Below are 19570 nucleotides of genomic sequence, written 5' to 3'. Positions count from 1 at the left end.
GACTACTAGCTGCAGCAAAGTCCTGCCTTTGTTTTTTTTTTTCTCCCATCATTTTCTCCACTGAACAACTTTGACCCTTAAATCTTTAAGGTTGCTGAGGGTGGAAGGTCTTATCTTCTGTAACTTCTTCCTACTGAATAGGGATGTAGAGATATCCCTACAGCCCTAGAAGGTAAGTAACTGAGTTAAGTATCCTGCCTAAGATCAAGTAGCTAGTAGGCAGGCAGTAACACTGCAGTCTGAGGCTGAAGTCACTTCTACCTTAGCCTTTTTTTCTTTTTTTTCTTAATCTGGAAAAATTTGACTCTTTTAAAAGACATGTTAAGGAGTCAGAAGTAATAAACTTTATAGAAATCTCTGTTCCAGGAGAATGAATTCCTCTCTCTTCTCCAAATTCTCACTAGATTGTGATTAAGGTGGGGACTTATTTATCATTATATACCTGGTGCTTTGTATGATGCCTAACATACAGTAGAAATTTCAAGAATTTATTCTGAATTGAAATTTAATTGATTAACTTGAGGTTTTATGATTTGGTAATTCCAAGACTTAATTTCAGGAGCTATGTCATCAACTCTCTGGGACCTTAATAATACAGAGCTAAGTTTCTTCATTTATTAAAAGTAGTTTTCTAATTTTTACAATTTAGGTTAATATATAAATTTTAGATCCAACCTATTTAGTTTTAGTTATGATTATTTCATAAAGGAAATGCAGTCCTGTGGAAATTAAGTCATATGATAATATCCTGATTTTTAAAAATTTAGTAATATGATTTGCTAACTTTGTTGCCTATTTCCAGCTCCATCTAGCATATGAATCAGTAGATACTTGGTTGAATTTGTTATAGTTTAAACAAAGATAACTCTGTAATATTATTTAAATTTTTTAGCATTTAGAGATCTCCTTGTGTGTTATTTTGTTTCCATGTTGCTACTGATATTCTATTTGTTTTATTGTACTTTTATATAATCCTTAACGCAGATGAGGTATAAAATACTATAAAATCTATCACATTTGAAACTAGACCTTCCCTCAACCCATGGGGATTTATTTGGCAGAAGTCCAGCAAAACCAGTTCTTTTTGATGCTTAGTTTCTAGTTTCTACTTTAATTGCTGCCAAAATCTGAGCACTTGGGGATTTAATTGCTCATTATATTTGTCACAGTGGTGTCACAGACCCAAATAAAGACTGTTACATGAAAAATATTTATGGGTATTAATTTGGCCTAAACATGTGTATTTAGATTCCTTATTTTTCTACATTTTAAAGTATAGCACATCTAGACAGAAATAAGAATTCTTTAAGAACGTAGGTCCACCTTCCTAGTAAACTATGATTATCCATCTAGTCTAGTATCTGAATTTCACAACTAACACCTGGGGGGGGGGGGGGCCCCTGTTCAGAAATTTATTATATTCACTTTATTCAGCTTACTTTTTTGAAGCAGTCTCTAAGGGATTTGAGTCTGGCTCTGAGAACAGACTACTTGGGTTCGAATCTCAGAATCCCTTCCTGACTGTATGATTTGAACGAGTTATCTTAATTTCTCTATGCCTGTTTCCTCATTTGTAAAGTATAGATATCTTTGTTATTGTGAAGACTAAATGGGCAAAGCTTCTAGAAAAGTGTCTAACACAGAGAAGGTCCTCAAGGTTTGCTAGTTTACTGTAATTCATCTTTATATGCCAAAAAGTTTCCCATGGTTGCTAATTTGAATTTCCAGTTTCCTACTAATTAAGTAAGGATAACCTTTGCCTGCTATAGTAAATAACATATTTGGTCTGCACTGAATCCACCGCCTTTACTGTCCTTCCATTTTTCCCGTGTGTTCCCACTTGCTTGTTCCATAGTTGTAGGCTCATAGCCTGCCTCTTGTTCCAGTGTTTCATTACTAATCACCGATTTTTCTTGTTCTTGTGTTTGCTAATCTGAGTAGTGGTTTGTTTATTCATTCTCTCTGTGTCCCCTTTTCCCTTTTATTCACCCTTTGCTGTCCCTTTTATCGTTGCTACAAATACTTGCACCACCTTGCTTCTGCTGTGATGCTTGCAGCTTTCTCATGAAATAACCTTGATCAAAGGAAATTATTAGACACGTGAAAAGAAGGAAATGTAAGTCATCACCATGGACAAGGTAGTTTTTTAGTATTATTTGGAAGTTTTTTGTACCCTGGAAATTAAGTTCCCTATGTTTTACTTCTACCTGAAATTGTCTTCTGGGATAGTCCTACACTACAAATAGAATTCCCAAGAATGAACAACAGAGTAAGACATTTGGTTACATAAAAATACGTTTATAATTTTTCTGAGATTCATACTCATGTGAACTAGGACAAGAATAGATTTTATTTTTTTTAATGTTTATTTTTGAGACATAGAAACAGAGCATGAGTGGGGGAGGGGCAGAGAGAGAGAGGGAGACACAGAATCTGAAACAGGCTCCAGACTCTGAGCTGTCTGCACAGAACCTGACGAGGGTCTCAAGCCACCAACCCTGAAATCACAACCTGAGCCGAAGTTGGATGCTTAACCAACTGAGCCACCCAGGTGCCCCAAGAACAGATTTTGATAGGACACTGGCTGTACTTTATTTATAGTTGTCCCTAATGCTATGGACATGTTCTTAATGGTGGATATAACAGTAAGTCTGTTTGCCTCTCACCCAGTGGATCTGATGGCTTAATTTTATTTATGGATAGGATGAGCAGATAAATGTACTAGCTGCTGGAGATGTTTCTCTCATTATGGTAAAAAGAATAACATTTGTCTGAATTATAATTAAACTCATATAGCTCTTCTTTGAAATACTGTTCTTGAAAAAAAATATTGGATTTGATTTCCATTTCAGGACATGGAAGTATTTTTGGTGAAGGTAACAGACCATTTAAATGCTTACAGAGTTTTAGTTTTTTTCTTTATTTTTCTATTGGGCACAATAAGCTTTGTGCAGACCCAGGAAGTGAGAAACAGAGTATTATTTTTTTTTAGTCAACCTAATATTCATTTTGAGTTCCCATTCCAATATGTAATTTTAACCACTTCCAGATAAAATCACTACTAAAGTCTTCTTAATTTTTTTTTTTCAACGTTTATTTATTTTTGGGACAGAGAGAGACAGAACATGAATGGGGGAGGGGCAGAGAGAGAGGGAGACACAGAATCGGAAACAGGCTCCAGACTCTGAGCCATCAGCCCAGAGCCCGATGCGGGGCTCGAACTTGCGGACCGCGAGATCGTGACCTGGCTGAAGTCGGACGCTTAACCGACTGCGCCACCCAGGCGCCCCACTACTAAAGTCTTCTTATCATTAAAATGAGGAAATAACTATAAGTGCTCTGGAACACTCTCTCTTGACTAATGCTGAGAACCTGTTCTCAATTCCTGGAGCCACAGTGAGCTTAGTGGGGCTACTTCAGGCTTCTGTATCCAATTTTCCTCTTTCTTCGGCTTTCCTGAGAATGTTTTCATCTCCTATTCCTGTGGCAGAAAAACTAGTCAAGTGGTCTTTCAGCTCTATGGCTTATGCTAGGAATGAACGCTTAAGAATTCAAAATCCAGTAATTTTGTTTCTGTTTTAATGTCTTTCATGAACTTGTTCTTTTGCAACTGTGGAGGCCAAGATAAAGTTTAAAATTTCAATGAGAGGGGGTACCTGGGTGGCTCAATCGGTTGAGTGTCCAACTTCGGCTCAGGTCATGACCTCACAGCTCATCAGTTCAAGCCCGTGTAGGTCTCTGTGCTGATAGCTGGGAGCCTGCAGCCTGCCTTGGATTCCGTGACCCCCTCTCTCTCTGCCCTTCCCTTGCTCTCTTTGTCTCTCAAAAATAAATAGAAAAGGAGGCAATGCATTTGTTGTAATATCTGGACCTGCGGGGAGATTTTGAAAACACATATTTTTAAAAATATAAACTTGAAAAAGAAAACTTTCCATAAGAATTCTGTTTTTAGAAGGCTGTCTACACATGGATTTTACTGTAAAATAACCTTTTCCAAAAATTGATCAGATTAACTTTTTGGGGGAGGGATTTATAAATCATAAGAAATAGTAAGAAGCTATTTTTTTTTAATTGTATTGTATTATGCACCTGTTCCCAAGGTACTTCAGACATGGATATTGGGATAACAAGAGGCTTTTGTGTTTGCTTTTGAGTCTAAGCTACTATCACACTGTTGTACAGGCTGCCTTAAATATTTGTTATCTGTGACTTTCTTTTGCCATGAGCATTATTGTTCTAGTCTAGGGAGTGACTTTAAATGGCTAAACTGAGATCTTAAAATTCTGTCTTAATTACAGTAGTGCAATTATCAGGCTCTTTCATGGATTTTAACAATTAAATCTCACATTTCCTATAGCATTGTGGGCCTTAAAGACAGTACCCTAATTCAAAACATTTGTTGTTAAATAAAGAGATTCAGATGTAGTGTTTGATTTTGTTAATCCCTGTCAGTAAATGCAAAGTTTCGAAGATTTTCAACCATAAAAAAACAAAATTATCCTGTCAAGGGACAGATTTATTTCTATGAAATGACTCCATTTACCAAAAACATGTATATATGTATGTGTGTATCTGTATATGTGTATATATTTAAAATTAGAGATTTCACAAATATGCCCATAGCAATTAAATAGAAATATTTATTCCCACATCTGATTTATAAACCATCTGTGGAGAAGCATCAAATTAAAAGATAAGTGCTATTTTTCATATCAAGAATCAAGTAAAGTTTGAAAGAAAAAGTTTACAAAACTTTCTTCCATTTCAAGATTTAAACATAATTCTTAGTAGTGATTCATCTATATTCATCTATATTGATGGAGTTGGGTTGATAGCAAATCTAGTTGCAGAGGAAAGTAAGTAAAATTATATGGCCAAAGAGAAAATATACATTGTTTTCTGTTAATGGTTAACATGGGGGAAAAAATGAATGAAATTAGAATCAGAAACCTTGAATTTGAGTAGTGATTGTACCATAGAATATGGTAGTCACATACTTTGAATGCATTTTAGGTGAAAACAATTTGAGATACATCAGAATAATCTCTATAAATGAACATTTATTTTTCTTTTTAAAATAATTTTTAAGCTTTTAATTAATTTTCAACCATCCATTTCTATCCTATGTTTAATAATATCATTAGCAAACCAAAAAGAAATTGGCTAAAGAAATAGTAGCACATGGATGCATGGGAATATTATCCAACTTTAAAAAGTGTATTGTGAGATGTGTTTAGAATTATGGATAGATACTTGTCACATATTATTAATTTTAATCATATTAAGGTTAAAAATGGTATATTCCAAAGATCATATACCTAGTAGTTTTGTTTGGATCTTTTTACGTATTCATTTGCCCCAAAAAGCATTATTTGAGTAGCAGTTGTTAACATTAAGCTGTTATAGGTTGAATGTAGCAAATGGATATAATTGAATTTACCACATGGCTTTATTTTTTTGTACATTGTTGTGTACATTGTTATACTTTGTGTACATTGTTATACTTCTCCTTGGGTATGCAAAAGTAAAGAAAACTGTCCAGTTTTCCCAGCACCACTTACCAAAGAGACTGTCTTTATTCCATTGGATATTCTTTCCACAGTGGCACTGCCAAGTGTTTATCCAAGGGATACAGGTATGGTGTTTTGAAGGGACGCATGCACCCCCAATGTTTACAGCAGCACTATCAACAATAGCCAAAGTATGGAAAGAGCCCAAATGTCCATCAATAGATGAATGGATAAAGAAGATATGGTATCTATATACAATGGAGTATTACTCCACAATCAAAAAGAATGAAATCTTGCTATTTACAACTACAAGGATGGAACTAGAGGGTATTATGCTAAGCGAGATTAGAGAAAGACAAATATCATATGACTTCACTCACATGAGGAATTTAAGACACAGACAGATGAACACAAGGGAAGGGAAGCAAAAATAATATAAAAGCAGGGAGGGGGACAAAACATAAGAGATTCTTAAATATGGAGAACAAACAGAGGGTTACTGGAGGGATTCTGGGAGGGGGGATGGGCTAAATGGGTAAGGGGTATTAAGGAATCTACTCCTGAAATCATTGTTGCACTATATGCTAACTAATTTGGATGTAAATTTAAAAAAATAAAATTTAAATAAAAAAAATAAAGATGATTGGAAATGTTCTGGATAATTTGAAATGTGAAAAGTTTCATGAGCTTACTGGCAAACAATTTTAGGAGGAAAAATCTTAATTCAGTGCATAATTACCAGAAAAATTTAAGAAGTATTGAAAAAATCCTGTTTTATATTTAAATTTCTTTTATTCCTAGCACTTATTTTATTGTATTCTATTAAGAAAATGGCATATTTGGGGTGCCTGGGTGGCTCAGTTGATTAAGTGACTGACTCAATTTTGACTCAGGTTATAAACTCATGGGTGGGTTTGAGCCCTGCATCTGGCTTTGTGCTGACAGGGCAGGAGCCTGCTTGGGATTCTCTCTCTCTTGCCCCTCTCTCTGCTCATGATCTGTTCTAAAATAAATAAATAAGTAAACAAATAAACATTAAAAAACCACAGCATATTCAAAGTAAAATATAAAAATATTTCCAAAGCTTTAAAAGTGTCTTTATTAATTAATTATTTTTAAGTCAAAAGAAATATAAACCCATAACAAACTTTGGAAAATACTGAAAACTGTAACATAAAAGAACATTTATTTACCATTTTTTTGAATTTTATTTTATTCAACATTTTATTATAATCTGAGTTACTATTTCATTTCAATAAAGATGTTAGACTTCATTACAGGATTGGCTTTTTCATACAGAATTTTAATAAATTATAAAATGTTTTTTCATGATTATTAGTTGGTAGCTAATATTTACTGGTAGATACTTTGAACTTTTGTATATGCCTTTTTAAATTTTAACTGTAGTGTTATGTGATTGCATTATGATTTGTTTTCTTTATCATTTTTAAAATTTTATTTTTAAAGGTTTGTTTATTGTGAAACAGAAAGAGAGAGTGCGAGCAAGGGAGGGGCAGGGAGAGGGAGAAAGAGAATCCCAGGCAGACTCCTTAATATCAGCATAGAGCCTGACACAGGGCTCAGTCTCACAAATCATAAGATCATGACCTGAGCCAAAATCAAGAGTCGGGCACTTAACGACTGAGCCATCCAAGCACCCTCCTTTTTTTTTTTTTAATTAATTAATTTATTTTGAGAGAGAGAGAGAGAGAGAGACAAACACACACACACACACACAGAGGCATTATGATTTCTTAACCAGAATTCAGACTCTCTACTAAAAACTTTTATTGCACTATAATTATATGATGGAAAAATAGATCTTAAATATGCAATTCCATAATTTTCACAAAATGAATTAAACAGTTACCTAGAAGACCCTCTTTTGTCTCCTGTAGTACTATACACCAGCTTCTAACATCTTGATTAGTTTTACATGTTTTTAAAATAAGAGCTTTATTGAGATAATATTCACAGGCCATAAAGTTCACTATTTTTGAAGTGTATAATTCAGTAGTTTTTAGTATATTCACAGAGTTGTGCATGTATCACCACTCTTTTGGAACACTTTCATCTCCCCCAGAAGAAATCCCATTACCATCATCACTCATTCCCCCACTCTTTCCAGTCTTTGGCAACCTCTGATCTCCTTACTGTCTCTGTGGATTTGCTGTACTGGACATTTTATAAAAATGGAATTACATATACAACATGGCCTTTTCTATTTGGCTTTTTCACTTAGCATAATATTTTTAAGAGTCATTTATATTGTAGCATGTATCAGAACTTCTCTCTTTACGGCCAAATAATATTCTGTTGTATCAATATGCTACATTTATGATTTTATCGACTTTTTGATTTGAATTTTTTCTGCTTTTTGTATGTTATGAATAATGCTGCTATGAACATTTGTATACAAATATTTTTGTGGATGTATGTTGCTCTGTGTTTCTGTTCTTACACCAGTACCACAGTGTCTTGATTACTTTTAGTGTCAGTTTTGAAATCAGGAAATATGAGTCCTTCAATTTTTCATTTCTGTTTTTAAGAATGTTTTGACTACCCTTGTCCCTTTTGTTATCGTATGAATTTGAAGATCAGCTTGTCAAAATTGGCGAAAAAAAAGGTCAGCTGGGATTTTGACAGGAATTGCATAGAATCTTTAGATCAGCTTAGGGAGTAGTACCATCTTAACACTATTAAGTCTTCTAATCCATGAACATGGGATGTCTTTCTATTTATTTTTGTCTTCTTTAGTTTTTATCTTGAGGTGTGCTTTCCAGTGCACAAATCTTATGCTACTTTTGTTAAATTTATTCAGGAATGTTTTTATTTTTTGCTATGTAAATGGATGGTTTTCTTTTTTTCATTTTTGGATTATTCACTGTAGCTTTGCCTATTTTTTAATTTTTAAATTTCTTTAAAATTTTTTTTATTTTTGAGAGACAGAGCATGAATGGGGGAGGGGCAGAGAGGGAGACACAGAATCTGAAGCAGGCTCCAGGCTCCAACCTGTCAGCACAGAGCCCAATGTGGGGCTTGAACTCATGATCCACAAGATCATGACCTGAGCCAAAATCAGATGCTTAACTGACTGAGCCACCCAGGCACCTGTAGGTTAATTATTTTTGAACTTTACATAAGTGAAATAATTTTGCTATTTGTTCTTTTGTGTGTCACATCTTTGCTCAATATTGTATCTACGAAATGTATCCATGTCACTGCATGTAGCTATAGTTCATTCTTTTTTTAAAAAAATTTTAAAACCTTTATTTATTTTTGAGAGGGGGAGAGAGGAAGAGAGAGAGGGAGACACAGAATCTGAAGCAGGCTCCAGGCTCTGAGCTCTCAGCACAGAGCCCAACGTGCAGCTTGAACTCAAGAACTCTGAGATCATGACTTGAGCCTAAATCACAGGTTTAACTGACCAAGTCACCCACGTGCCCCATGTAGTTTGTTCATTCTTATTGCTGTGTAGTTTTCCATTGTATATAATGGCCTATTTATATATTCTACCTTGATGGACATTTGACTTGTTTCTGGTTTTGGGCTATCTTGAATAATGGTGCTATTAACATTTTTGTACATGGATTTAGGTGAACCTATTATAAATTTGTTCTGGGTGTATTCTTAGGCATGATTTAGCTTATGAAAGTACTTCAAAAAGCTTTACAAAGTGATTGTAACAATTTAGTTCCATCAGCAGTGCTTCAGTTGCTTTTTATACTGAAAAAGTGCTCTATATAATCTACATTGTAGGCATTTTCACAGTGTGTAATGGTATTTGCATCTTTCTCATGAGTAGTAATATTCAGCATATTGTTTTTTTAATTAGCAGTTTTGGATATTCTCTTTTATACAGTGTTTGTATAAGTTTTTTGCTTATTTTCATTGAGCTTTTTGTCCTTTTTATATTTATCTGTAGGAGTTTTTTATTTATTATAGGTGTAAGTAATTAAAATAATGTGAAACTGGCACAAGTATAGGAAATTGAGTAGTGGGTCATAATGGACTCCAGAAACAGACCAAATACATACTGTGATTTACTTTATGGAAAAGATTAACTATAGTGGGGAAATGATGGTCCTTTCAATAATTACTATTGATTTAATTAATTACTTATATCATGTGATTTCCTATCTCACATCTTATGCAAATGTCAGTCCCAAAAGATTGAACATCTAAATGTGCAATGCAGAATAATAAAGTTTACTGAAAAAATATAGGAATATATATTCATCACTTTGAGGAAGCCAAAGATTTCTGAAAGAGGACACAAAAGGCAATAACTATTAACCATAAAAAATAATAAATTGGGCCTCATTACAAATAAGAAATTTTATTCATGAAAAGACACTACTAAAAAATGAAAAGACAAGACATAGAGCAGGAGATGATATTTGCAATTTATCCAAAAAAGGACTGTTATTCCGAATTCAAATTGTTTTAGATATATTTCATAATTTTCAAGATTTTCACTATAAAAGCGTATAACTAACTATCTGTTAAAAGGATCTTTGCCCTAATTTTGCTGATTAAAAAAAATCGAAGTAGAAATAGTGTATATATATATATATATATATATATATGTATATGTATAGTATATACAGTATATATGGATATGTATTAGGTATATATGTATATGTATTGTGTGTATATATATACACAGTACATATGTATACATAATTTTCAGGATTTTCACTATAAAAGCATATAACTATCTGTTAAAATGATCTTTGCCCTAATTTTGCTGACTTAAATCAAGGTAAAAATAGTATATATATGTGTATATATATGCATATATATATACACATATATATGCATATATACACACATATATATCAATAGTTTTTAAGTTAATTCTTACACACTGAAAATTATTAATCTAAATTCTGTAATTTTCTAAAATCCAGCATATGTATGTATAATTTAAAATGGAAAGAACACATTGTTATTTAGTTTTCGTTTGTTATTTTAGCTAAAATGCTAAATCTAATTATTTTATTACCTAACTTATATATAAAATCTGATATGCCAAAAGATTCATGGATATGTTTTTAGTCAAAAATTTAATTCTATACTGCATAAATCTTCTCAAAACTTATTAATCTCATGTAAGATTAAGTTAATTTTACATTTAAAAATATATTCAGAATTATAATTAAAAAACTAAAAACTTAGAAAAAGCAATTCAGTAATGCTAAGAACATGATATAATGTCACTTAATTTTAAGAATTGGACTTATTTATTTTAAACATATCTATATGTATACATCTATTTATAAATATATACACAATTGTTATTTAAAGATCTTATTCTAAAATTTTGTTTCCAAAATGTTGGAAGTTGTATAAATTATCTTATGCTGGGCTGTATCTTTCCATGTAAGTAATTGTTAATATTTTTAGAACTAGATATTTATCCTATACAGTTTATTATAATTTCAAACTTACTTTTATTGACTTTCTCTTTTGAATTCAAATTGGTTTTGATATATTTGAGATTATTTTAGTGAAGTAATTTTCAAACCTTAAAGCTCTAAAAGTTGTGCTATGTTTATATAAAATTGATTTAGTCTGTTTACTCCATTTTGAAAAATTGGTAAAAAGACTTCTGTGATAGCTGTATCATGACATTTTTATTTTGTTACTGTTGAATTCACACTGTCAATTTTAATGAATCCTACCCAATTAAAGTTGTGTGCATATTTTTCATGAGTCCATAATCAATATAATCAATTATATTTTTACATAATTGCATAGATACAATTTTATTTCAGGATGTTGGAGGATTAATACATTTTTTAAAATGTTGCAGAAATGCGAGAAGCTGGAGAATAATTTTGATGACATCAAGCACACGACTCTTGGTGAGCGAGGAGCTCTCCGAGAAGCAATGAGGTAAGTCTGGGTCACCATAGCAACAGTCACAGATGTGGTAAAGAAAAAGTCATTCTTCATTATTGGGGGAACAAATGAGTTCATTGCCACCATTCAGCTCTGTTCTCTAAGGTATTAATTTGTCAGTGGAGAGACTTCCCTTGAGGCTGTACTTTGGTTTTGAAGCTGCATAAATGTTAAGCCTCAGTGCACAGTAAAAAATGTAAATGTTTAATTTGTTACTTAAAATGCTTAAGGGGTGTCTTGTTTTATATTTATACTAAACTGTGTGATTGAATGGAAATATTGTTCATCTAAATTCTGCCTGAATATAAAAAATAAACAGAACAATGGTGGTTAAACTGAGTAGTATTTTCTCCTAATTAATATTTAATTTAAAAAGAGGTACTTAAAATTTCATATTCTATTAGATTTTATAGGATTATATCATAGTATTTTTAAACTGATTTACACACTATTTTAAAGCATATAGATTCACTTTTTTTCAAATACAGTAGTCTATAATGAGCCTGATTTTTGTTTTTGTTTTTTGTTTTTTGGGTTTTTTTTTTTTTTTTGCTTTTTTCACTTTTGACATTTCTGTTTCTAAATATTTCTCTGAAATCTCTGCCAGACTTGATACCTTTTTAATAACTTTTAAGAATCAGTCTTTAAATCCGTATTTTAGTAGACATTAAGAATGTGTAAGGAATAAAACTCATCATCCTTAGGGCTAGAAAACAATAAATGAAATTAATTTTAAAAGTTCTGAGCTTCATCTCCCCATTTGAGTTGGATAATTTCCAATATATTTGTACAGAAGTAGTATATTTACCTTTATTTAGCCTATGAAACTACAATTGATTTTTAAAATGCAGTTCTCATTTTTTTTTTCAGGATTGTAAGGCTAAAAATAATTTAAAATAAGAGAAAGGATAAACCTATGAAGCTTTCTAGAAGGGAACGTGGGTACAATTTTGTTATTGCTAGCACACAGTTACCATATACTTTAGTTTAGAAGCTGCTCTCATTTAGTAACCTTCCTTTTGCCATGCAAGCAGCAGGGGAAAGTAATTAAATTTAATAGAAGCTGCCCTCATTTTGAAGCCACTTCTATTTAAAACCACAGGGGGAGGTAATTAAATTTAATGGAAACAGTAGCTTCTACACAAAGATACATGGTACTTCTGTATAGATGATTATGATGTCACAAAAAGAGGAATAATATATTACTAGTACTGAGAAATTACCAGCTGGAGCAAGTGAGCCTATTTTATTGTTAATGTCTTCACTAATAAAAAAAAGAGGGAAAAATAGAACTGAATATACAATAGAGAATTTGCACCTATAAAATGCAATCAGACCTTCACAGAAAGTTAGTTTTTGAAAAATAGTAATAAATTAAAAAGAAGGTATAAAACATATTGTGGAAAAAGCCAATGCAGAAATTATGAATGAACTCCTATTTTCAATACAGTCTTTATCTTGTGTCTAAAACTACCACATTTATAAGTTGAAGGCATTGTTTTTGCACATGCTAATGATAATAAATTTGAATATATTAAGTGTGTACACCAATATGTATTTAGAAAGCTACAGTTATTCTCTGTATTTTTATATCTACTCAGTTTGAAGTAAACACATAGACACATAGGAAGACAAAGAGAATGCCAGCTCTGAAGCTTTGAATAAAAGAACTGAAGGCCTAAAACATAGAAAGAATTACAAAGGGGCAATGTGAATGAAAATGGATGTGACTGAGGGAAATATAATGAACAAGGAAAGGACATGTAATTAGTATAGAATATTTGTCATCAAGGAAAATCAAACTGAATTATGGGAGAACTGTGTATGAAGAGATTATTCTGCCAAATTTTGTAATACTTACTTTTTAGAAAATACTAGGATATTCTGCTTTTAAAAAAGTAGAGATGAACTAATAAGAAAAACAAGTATTACCTGGTTAGAATAACCTCTCAATCACTCATGCTATCAGATAAAGCAGTATTCTAGATAATTTAAATCAGCTTTTAATTATATGGCTGTTTAATGTACTTTGTTTACATAAGCTGCATATTTTACACATGCACATGCACACACATATTCATAATGTTTGGATTCAGTAAACACAATTAAATAATTTAGTAACCAAAGCATTCAGCAATTTAGTACACTGTGGGCCCACCACTTTTGTGTGTTGTTTTTTGCCTTTAGGATGTAGCAGTAGCTCATTCTTTTATATGTGAGATTATAGAAGCATGGGAAAAAAGTTGTGATGCTATGTTACTAAGAATAAGAGGAGAAACATGGAGGGGCAAAAATTAATTGTTCTTTAATCTGTGATCAATGTTTGCCTTACATGAAGGGTGTCTGGATCAAAAGAAACTATGGGAGGGTAAGATATTTGAGTTAGTCCTTGAAAGAGGGCCAGTTTTGCAGGTAGAGGGAATAGAATTGAGCAAAGTCATGGAGGCCTGCAGGTGCAAGATGTATTTCAGGAACAGTAAGTAGTCTGATGTAAAGCAAATTTTTTCAAGCTTTTTTTGAATATGTTTTCCCACAAAACTCACATGGGCAGAATTTTTGAGTCAGTAACATCTCTCCTTCCATGTCAAGAATCCTTGGGTGGAAATGAAGTAGTATGAAGTTGGCAAGGATGACGTAAGCATTTCACAATCTCAGAGTGTGAGAAGGGGCAGTGGGAGACAGGTATGAATAATTTGCTGAAAACTTTGGTGACCATAGGGACTGGCCTTAAGAGGCTGGCTGGAAATGTGTTTGTTACCATATTCTGGAGGCTAGTTAGATAGAGTCTAGCTTGCCATGATAAAGAGTGTAAATTACTTCAGGAAGTCATTATTTTTAAGGAAGGGGTGATAGGATTAAATGTAAAAATTAGAATTTTGTAGAATTGTTAGAGGGGAAGAAGATACAATATAGGGATAGATGCAGTATTCCATGGTAGCTTTTCTCTTGGTCCTTGGACATGGCCTAGCTCAGCTGTGGGAACATTCTTTTCTATCAGTGGCTTAACCTCCACAGCAGTCCTCAGGTGACCCTGGACACCCGCAGTGGTGCTCTCATTCTGAGCGTGTCTAGCCTGGAGAAGCTGGAGCAGAAATGGATGGAATCTGAAGATTGACATTTTGTGAGTGCTGTGTTTGGGTGTTGTCACCAAGTTGGATATACCTCCAACTTGGTTTATTAAAGTTCTTAGAATAGGAAAGAGGATTCTGTCCTTGCTCAATTCTCTGTCATCTCATCCAATCCCTCTTCATGGCTGGTCTTTGCCATGTAGTCTTGAACACATTCTTTTGTCATGTGTTCCCAGCTCATAAATCATTTTAGACCCCTCCCATACATTCTTCCTACCCCAGATGTGAGGACCTGTAGCCAGCTATGTTAAAAACACAAGGAGCTACGAACTAATCTGGGATGTACAGGCTAAGTAAATCAGTATTTGATCAGGTTTTAGCTAATACCGAGAAAGGGGAAAAAATGATTTAAAATTTTGTTTTGGCAGAAAATAGAGGGGGCAATTGAGGGGATAAGAGAGCTAGAGAAATCAGTGACATCACTAAGTTAAAGGCCCAACAGAGGGGAGTGTGTTTGGGAAATATGAAAGTATTTAAAATGTAGATCTGATAAGACTTTGTGGCTTAGCCTCAATAAATCATAACCTTGATTTAATCTGTGCTGCTCTGTTTTAAATTATTCTTATCCTTTTTGAATAAATTATAATTTATTTGTGTGTCCTACTAGATAGTAACTTCCATGAAACTAGGATTGCTCTTTTGCCTTCTTGTGTATTCTTAGTCTTACCATAGTATTATCATATAGTAGGTACTCAATAATTATCTGTTGAATTGTTGGTAAAGATAAAAGTAATAAGGAGGTTTATTAAAGTTAAGTCAAATGTTTTTATTTTGAATATTTGGATATATATTAATTGGGATAGGGAGAGAAAAAAAGGGTTAAGGAAGAATATTTTCATTTTCAGATTAATTTGAGATAGCTGTGGCAAACTCGTATAAATTTGCAATAAGCAGAAGGAAAATATAATTCTACAACTCAGGAAAATACTGGGGGTTGATGTGCACATTTGGACTCGTTAAGTATTTTGATACTTGTAGCCATTGGAAAGGATGTGATTTCTAAGAATAGTGCATCAAATCAGAAAGGAGGAGAGTCTAACCAGATGCCTAAGAAAAAATATTGGGCTTAGGAAAATGTGTGTCACAAAGAAACATATTTTGAGATTTAAAAATTATAAATAACTTTCTCCAGCAGAGTAAGTTGGAACTGTAAAGTGGTGTGCCTGAGAAGAGAAGGGTGGGCGGCATTCCTGGCCAGTGTTCTGTGGCTCCTGGAGATATCTAGAGAAGTGCTGCCCAGTAGAACTTTCTGTGAACTGCAGTAAAACTCTCTAGTAGAAATGTTCTATGTTTGTGTTGTTTAGTATGATTGCCAGTGGCCACATGTGGATACTAAGCACCTGAATTATGGCTCTTGTAACTGAAGAGCTGAATATTTAATTGTATTTAACTTTCATTAATCTAAATGTAAATGGTTGTATGTTACAGGCTATTCTTTGGGCAGCATCACCCTACAGGTATATGTTTGAGTTGCTAACATGACATTTGTCTGTCTCTCATGAATGGAATTTTCATCAAATGGAGTGGCTAGGGTAAAGCTAAACCAGGTTCACACACATCACATATACATCACATGCTGGTCTCTCAAAAAATGAAGAGTAAAAGTTAGTTTCATAACAGTAATGGATGTAAAACCAAAATGAACAAATATGACTTGATATGGAGGAGGTAAATGACTATTACTGTCTAAAGGCATGACTTATACGTAAAAAGCTCAAGAGAATTAACAAAACCATGCTAGGAATTAATAAAATAATTTAGTAATGTGGTCAGATTTAAGATAAAAATTGAAATTTATTAGCATTTCTATGTATTACCCATAACTAATTAGTGGTTGTATTGATAGTAGATCCTATGACAATCCTATGAATTTATTATATTATAAGGTACCCCAAATCATCCAGGTCATGTTGAATCACACAATAAGTGGTATAAGAGGCAGCCATTTAGTTATTTGGAAAAAAAAATCACTTTATATTTACACAGGTGCTGAAGGATGTTTCATGTATATCAAAGGACTAAATGAAATAAATGAAATAGCCAATGTCCACTACATTATGGGAAGCAACAGTTTTATTTATTTATTTATTTATTTATTTATTTATTTATTTATTTATTTATTTAGAGGTTTGTACAGGGAAAGAGATGATAAGCTAAAGAGTAGAATAAGAAATCACTAAGCTTTGCCTGCATTAAAAAAGCTTCTGTTCGTGGAAAGAAATCATGAAATTAAAAGACAACATCAGCGTATTACATTGCTGTGTGTTTAAGAGATTCAGAAAGATTAGGAGCTCAATGGATAATTGGCAAAGTATGATTAAGAAATCTTTGAAAATATTCAACTATAATGGCCATCAAAATTTAAGTTACATTTAAAAATGTATTAATTTCTTGATTACTGATATTACTGCAGTTCAGCAGGAAGGAAATTTTTGAGTGTTAGCAATGGAATGGCAAGACAGCCATTTCTCACTCCCAGAGCTCAGTAGGGGTGGAAGTGACTGCTGCATTTAAGGAAAGGATCACTCCAATAAGTATGAAAAGCTTTAAAGCAAACATACCTTTTACATATTAATTTAACTTCCTGAAATAAATGTATTTCAGAAGACTTAGAAATTATGGGCAATCTCAATGTGTTTCTCAAACTATTAGAATATAACAGTAAACAAACTGAATAGAACTCAATCGTCTACTGTTAAGGAAACAAGTAAGGAAATGAATATTATATATATAATGCATTTGATGTATATTTATATACACATATATGATTTTATATAGATATATAAACTTAAATATATTTATAAAACATATATTTATGTAACATATGTGATATTATATACACACACATGTAATGGTGAATTGTGGCATCTTTAACCCTATCTGGATACTAAAATGATCTTCACCACAGTGTTTTTAGTGACACAAGAATCCTCGTGTTGAAATGTTCACTGAAAAATACCAGGAAATAAAATTGCATGTAGAACATTATCTCCACTGAATATAAAGAATGCAGAGAAAGAAGATGAGATTAAAATATACTAAAATAGCTATTATATTTAGGTGCTAGGCGAACAGATACTTTTTTCAGGCTTATAATTTTCTGTTCTAAATTTTCTATAATAGGAGCATATCATGAATGATTCAAAAAATAATGAAGTAAGAAATGGAAAAATGGAAAGAATAAAATATGATATGAATACTAGGATAAGTGGTAAAAATCAGATTTTAGACTCCAACTGTGATTTTAGGTAAATTAATCTTTTTTTGTCTTATTTTTTTGTAAAATAGGATTAAAAACTTAATAGGATTGATATGAACAACAATAATGTAGGAGAGAAAGCTTTGTAATTTATGAAACAATAAAAGGATGATACAAAGTATTATAATGTTTGTATATGTTATTTGCAGTTAATGGTGTTTCAGTGATTATTTCAAAGAATTTACATATGTCATACATAATGGAATTGACTGGAAAACTATAGTGTAGCCTTAGAATGTAAAATACCAGAGTGAATATTTCTTGTCTCTCACTTATACAGAGCTCATTGTAGTTCTATGGCTATGTGGAGATATTGTACAGGATTTCTAAAAATGATGACATAAGAAAAAAACATTTTAAAGACAGGAAAAATGCATCTCTAGGTTAAATCTCTGTCTATAGTATGATAATAGTGAGTTTAGAGGTAAAATTCACAACTTCTTTTCATCATATTTTCTCCTTATCACTGCCAATTCAACCTTCTTATCATGCCAAAGTGATTTGATTTCTGTATTATCATATTTTGCACCTGTCTTAGACCCTGTAATAAATTCTAAACATCAAGGGGAAAAGTGGAACCTTTTTAACATTGTGTCTCTCTATCCCCCTTTTAGTTCCAGAGGCAGTAGTGGGACATGTTGAATAGATATGTGAAATTGGAAGGTATTTGAATTGAATAACTTGAGAAAAGGGAGTATCAAATTGTGAAAAAGAAATGGGTACATATAGTTCATTAAGAAGAAAAAGTAACAATGTGGTCTGAAGGTTTTAGAAAATGACAATACACAAAAATACAGATTGGTCAGATTGGTGGTTATACTTCTATGGTGAAAATATAAATTACATATTTGGAATACAAACATTGCTAATTAGAGGTTAGTATTTTATTTGCAGAGCCAAACCTATTCAGTGACACCTGTTATATTTAGATTATTGTTATGGAGATGAACTTCCAGGACAAACATGAAATTTCTTTTTCATTTTTGCTTGGCTTCATCACGTGTTGGGAATTCTGTCACTAGATGGTGATATTGAGTTGCACACTTTATGTTTCTGGCTTTTTTTCTGGTGTGTGTAATTGTAATTATAGGTGTGCCATAAGCACAGCCATTTATACAGAGTTAAACAAAATATAACTATATGAACTTGGAAAATAGGTTTAAGAGGTATAAATACATTCTAAGTATTATTTAAGTCAAAAGGTTAATATTGTTTTAATGTGTTTGTGTTTTTACTTTAGAATCATTAGACTCTGATAGGTAGAAGGTATATATATAAATAACAATCTAAATTTTTCATTAAAGACTCAGGTCTAAGAAGAGATTCAGAGACATTTAAAAGAGGTCTTTTCCAGTTTTCCTCTTCTAGATGTACTAGTCTAGAAAGTTCATCTTTAATTTCACTTCTCTGTTAATATCCAGTGGTAAAAGGGACTGTTTACCAACTGATCTAAGGATTATGTTATTCCTGGTACCTAGATATTGTTTTAGCTGCTTATTGTTATATTAATGTTTTAGTTATATTAATTTGCATCTTGTGCTGAGCATAATGGTTAAACTACACTATTTCTTTAAGTGGTACTTCTACATGAACTGGAATAAAAAATCGTCTCTATGAGTAGTTTTGTCTATCTGAATAAGTCTTGAAGGTAAGATAGTATTATTCTATTTAATCATTTTTGTAGGTAAGTTTTTGTGTGTATGTATATATTAAATATGTATAAATGTGTATGTATATGTAAATGTATACTTTCTATATCTCTATTT

General features: G+C 32.3%; 1 protein-coding gene across 1 annotated transcript in view; it reads left to right on the top strand.

Annotated features, from left to right (window-relative positions):
* The window catches only part of DPYD (dihydropyrimidine dehydrogenase), an 891530-nt gene that overhangs the window by 107030 nt on the left and 764930 nt on the right, over positions 1 to 19570 (top strand). Inside the window, exons 3-4 of the mRNA XM_040471061.1 lie at positions 11329 to 11411; positions 18827 to 18829. Coding sequence (XP_040326995.1) covers positions 11329 to 11411; positions 18827 to 18829 — 86 coding nt within the window. The remainder of the gene's footprint in view (positions 1 to 11328; positions 11412 to 18826; positions 18830 to 19570) is intronic.

This window comes from Herpailurus yagouaroundi, unplaced genomic scaffold (assembly GCF_014898765.1).
Source record: "Herpailurus yagouaroundi ecotype Mexico unplaced genomic scaffold, PumYag 77, whole genome shotgun sequence".
Taxonomy (NCBI): domain Eukaryota; kingdom Metazoa; phylum Chordata; class Mammalia; order Carnivora; family Felidae; genus Herpailurus; species Herpailurus yagouaroundi.
Note: the sequence above shows the minus strand (reverse complement) of the source record. Positions and strands in the feature narration are given on the sequence as shown.